The sequence below is a fragment of the Bos taurus genome, chromosome 12 (assembly GCF_002263795.3).
Source record: "Bos taurus isolate L1 Dominette 01449 registration number 42190680 breed Hereford chromosome 12, ARS-UCD2.0, whole genome shotgun sequence".
NCBI lineage: Eukaryota > Metazoa > Chordata > Mammalia > Artiodactyla > Bovidae > Bos > Bos taurus.
Window position 1 is genome coordinate 9039739 of NC_037339.1, and position 3883 is coordinate 9043621.

The 3883-nt window shown below is 40.7% G+C and overlaps 1 protein-coding gene across 1 annotated transcript; it reads right to left on the reverse strand.

The window, feature by feature from the left end:
• Positions 1 to 897: 897 nt before the first annotated feature.
• On the reverse strand, positions 898 to 1969 carry LOC101905933 (bcl-2-like protein 10). Its single transcript, XM_010810741.3, is given in 1 exon segment — positions 898 to 1969. A coding segment is annotated over 1 exon segment (552 nt). The 5' UTR covers positions 1951 to 1969; the 3' UTR covers positions 898 to 1398.
• Positions 1970 to 3883: the final 1914 nt, after the last annotated feature.

Consider the following 3883-nt stretch of genomic DNA (forward strand, 5'->3'; position numbering starts at 1 on the left):
CCAAAATCACTGCAAATGGTGACTGCAGCCATGAAATTAAAAGACACTTGATCCTTGGGAGGAAAGTTATGACCAACCTAGACAGCATATTGAAAAGCAGAGACATTACTTTGTCAACAGAAGTTCATCTAGTCAAGGCTATTGTTTTTCCAGTAGTCATGTATGGATGTGAGAGCTGGACTATAAAGAAAGCTGAGCACTGAAGAATTGATGCTTTTGAACTGTGGTGTTAGAGAAGGCTCTTGAGAGTTCTTTGGACTGCAAGGAGATCCAACCAGTCAATCCTAAAGAAAATCTGTCCTGAATATTCATTGGAAGGACTGATGCTGAAGGTGAAACTCTAATACTTGGCCACCTGATGTCAAGCACTAACTCATTGGCAAATATCCTAATGCTGAGAAAGATTCAAGGTTAGGGGGGAAGGGGATGACAGAGGATGAGATGGTTGAATGGCATCACCAACTTGATGGGCATGAGTTTGAGTAAACTCTGGGATTTGGTGATGAACAGGGAGACTTGGTTTGCTACTGTCCATGGGTCACAAAGAGTCACACATGACTGAGTGACTGAATGGAACTGAACTGAGAGCAAAAACTAAAACTTTCCTTAGTCCTTTACACAAAATGCATAACTAAAACCACTGTGTTTTTAAAATAATTACTTAGCAGAGTTTCTGTCAATGATTATTAAAAACAAACATTACAGACTTATATACCCACTATTTCATGCCACTTATAGGTATTCAGAGAAACATTCATAACTTTAAAAGTTAATTAAAATATTGCAAATTTCTAGCTCTATTTTTTTTTAAGATTTAAAAATTTATTGAAATAAAAAAATAAAATTTAATAAATTTCAATACATTAACTCTAGAAACCAAGAAGAATTTAGAAAGGATTCCTTTAAAAAGATTTACTATTACATTCTTTGTCAGACTGTGACTCAGGGAACTTGTGGTATCATTTTACACCCCAGACACACTGCCTTGATAAATCACTCAGCAGTAGCACATGAAATCATGGATAGATGAGAGACGCATATCCACTCTTATCCAAATGTAGCAAATAGCACCATATTTCGTAGTTAATGGTAAGCAGTTTCTTCTGTAATTCTTTGGAGCAATAAGCCTTTCGACCCCTGTGTCCCCCATTTTAAAAAGAGCCACTTGGGCCTTTGTCCCAATATATTGGGTTGTCAGGAGTTAAAACGCTGGCTGAAACACTGTAGGACTCCTTACATCAGATCAGATCAGTCGCTCAGTCGTGTCCGACTCTTTGCGACCTTACATGAATGCAGATAAAAATGTCTCGGAAGGTGGTTTACTCTGATTTGGTCTTTCACATTTCAAATTTGCTTGGTTGCTCAGAGTTAGGCAGGTAGAAATAAGAATTTTAGAACTCACGATAATTTTATCCAGAAGTAGATTATGATTATTGCTGTCCAGTATGAGAGGAAAAACCAGACCAGCTGTCTTTCCCAAGATGGCTGGAATGAGTGGCTGAAGAAGAGACAAAATCCATCCCAGCCGCCGTTAGCCATCAGCCAGGCGCGGTGCCTTTCGCAGAACTGAGCACACAGAAGGGCCACCAGGAGCCGACAGTCCCTGCTAACGCCGTCGTCTCTCTTCTGCCGTCGGGTAGTCTGCGGCGGCCTCTCCAGCAGCGACCCCGCGAAGGTCACGAGTGAGGCCACGCGGCCCCAGCTGGGGCCAGGGTCTTCGTCGAGTAGCCTCTAAGCCATCCTGGCCACCAGCTCGACGCGGTGCCTGCGGCAGCGGCGGTATAGGGGCAAGACATTTCGATTTGCTTCCTGGATACGTGCGGCCACGTGGCGCAGCACGGCAGCCTCAGGCGTGGACGGCGCAGGAGCTGGAGTGCCCGGCTCCCGGGCGCAGAACTCCAGGTAGTCCATCAGCAGCCGGGCGGTGCGCTCCCTAAACGGGTCCACCATGGCTCCGCCTCTCAAATGTCTAGCTCTAAAGGATAGATAAACAATTGTAATTTGAGCCAAAATAAAATAAGAATAATAAGTTAATAAAAATAGACTTTAATTAGGAAAAATTTACTAGAACAATTTTTTTTAAAAACGTCTTTTATAGTAATTAACATATTTAACACAAGTCAAGACAATAAGAATTAAAATTAATATATAAATAAACATATATAGGAAAATTAGAGATTAGAAATATTTTTGTATAATGTCATTCTAACAAGGTATGGGCAGCCTATCCTTTCTCTAGTGGATCTTTTGAACCCGGGAATCAAATCAGGGTCTCCTGCACTGCAAGTAGATTCTTTACCAGCTCAGCTACCAGGGAAACCCCTCGAATTAAAAGCCAAATGAAATAATATTTCAAGAAAAATACACTTTTGTCAAAACTATTCCAATTCCTGTGAAATATATTTAAAAACGCACACACCTCAACTAATGCCACAGGCCCAGGAACTTCCTCAAAGTAATTCAGCAACACTATTAACCAGAATAGAAAATTTAATGCTATTGAATTGCTTCAGAGCACATAAAAATGAAGAGTCTCATGAATGATTTTAAGAAACCAGGTGAAATTTTGGGAAGAAAGGATAATGAAGTACATGCAGTTTTAAAATCAATTTTAAAAATCAAATAGACTAATGTTAAAATGTAACTATAAATGCAATCATTGAAAGTAAAGCATGAGTAAACAACATATCAATAGAAACACATTCAAGAATACTGTAGCATAGCCATGTATATTTCACATTTGTATGCGTGCTTTTGTGCTTTGCTTAGTTGCTCAGTCATGTCTCACTCTTGGCGACTCCATGGACTGTAGCATGCCAGGTTCCTCTGTCCATGGGGATTCTCCAGGCAAGAATACTGGAGTGGGTTGCCATGCCCTCCTCATGGACGCTTTTAATATTAATTAGCAAAGTCATTCATATTAGTAAGCTTAAGGAATAGCAAAGGAAAGCAAGACGGAAAGTACAAAGTGGCTTAAAACTCAAAATTCAAAAAACTAACATCATGGCACCCAGTTCCACTACTTCAAGGCAAATAGATGGGGAAACAATGGAAACAGTGACAGACTTTATTTGGGGGGGCTCCAAAATCACTGCAGATGGTGACTGCAGCCATGAAATTAAGACGCTTACTCCTTGGAAGGAAAGTTATGCCCAACCTAGACAGCATATTAAAAGCAAAGACCTTACTTTGCTGACAAAGGTCCATCTAGTCAAAGCTATGGTTTTTCCAGTAATCATGTATGGATGTGAGAGTTGGATGGTGAAGAAAGCTGAGTGCCGAAGAACTGATGCTAACTGTGGTGTTGGAAAAGACCCTTGGACTGCGAGGAGATTCAACCAGTCAATCCTAAAGGAAATCAGTCCTGAATATTCATTGGAAGGACTGATGCTGAAAGTGAAACTCCAGTACTTTGGCCACCTGTTGCAAAGAACTGACTCACTGAAAAGATCCTGATGCTGGGAAAGATTGAAGGCAGGAAGAGAAAGAGACAACAGAGGATGAGATGGTTTGATCACCATACCAACTTAAAGGACATAAATTTGAGCAAGTTCTGGGAGTTGGTGATAGACAGGGAAGACTGGCATGCTGTAGTCCATAGGGTCTCAAAGAGTTGGACATGACTGAGCGACTGACCTGAACTGAAAGTACAAGGATTCCCATTAGGCTGTCTGCTGACTTTCCAGCAGAAGCTCTGCAAGCCAGAACTGGTGGCATAATACATTTGAAGTAATGAAAAGGAAAAACCTACGATTAAAAGTACTCTACTTGGCAAAGCTTTCATTCAGATTTGATGGTGAGATCCAAAGATTTATAGACAGGCAAAAGCTAAAAGAATTCAGTACCACTAAACTAGCTTTAAAAGAAATGTTAAAGGGAATTC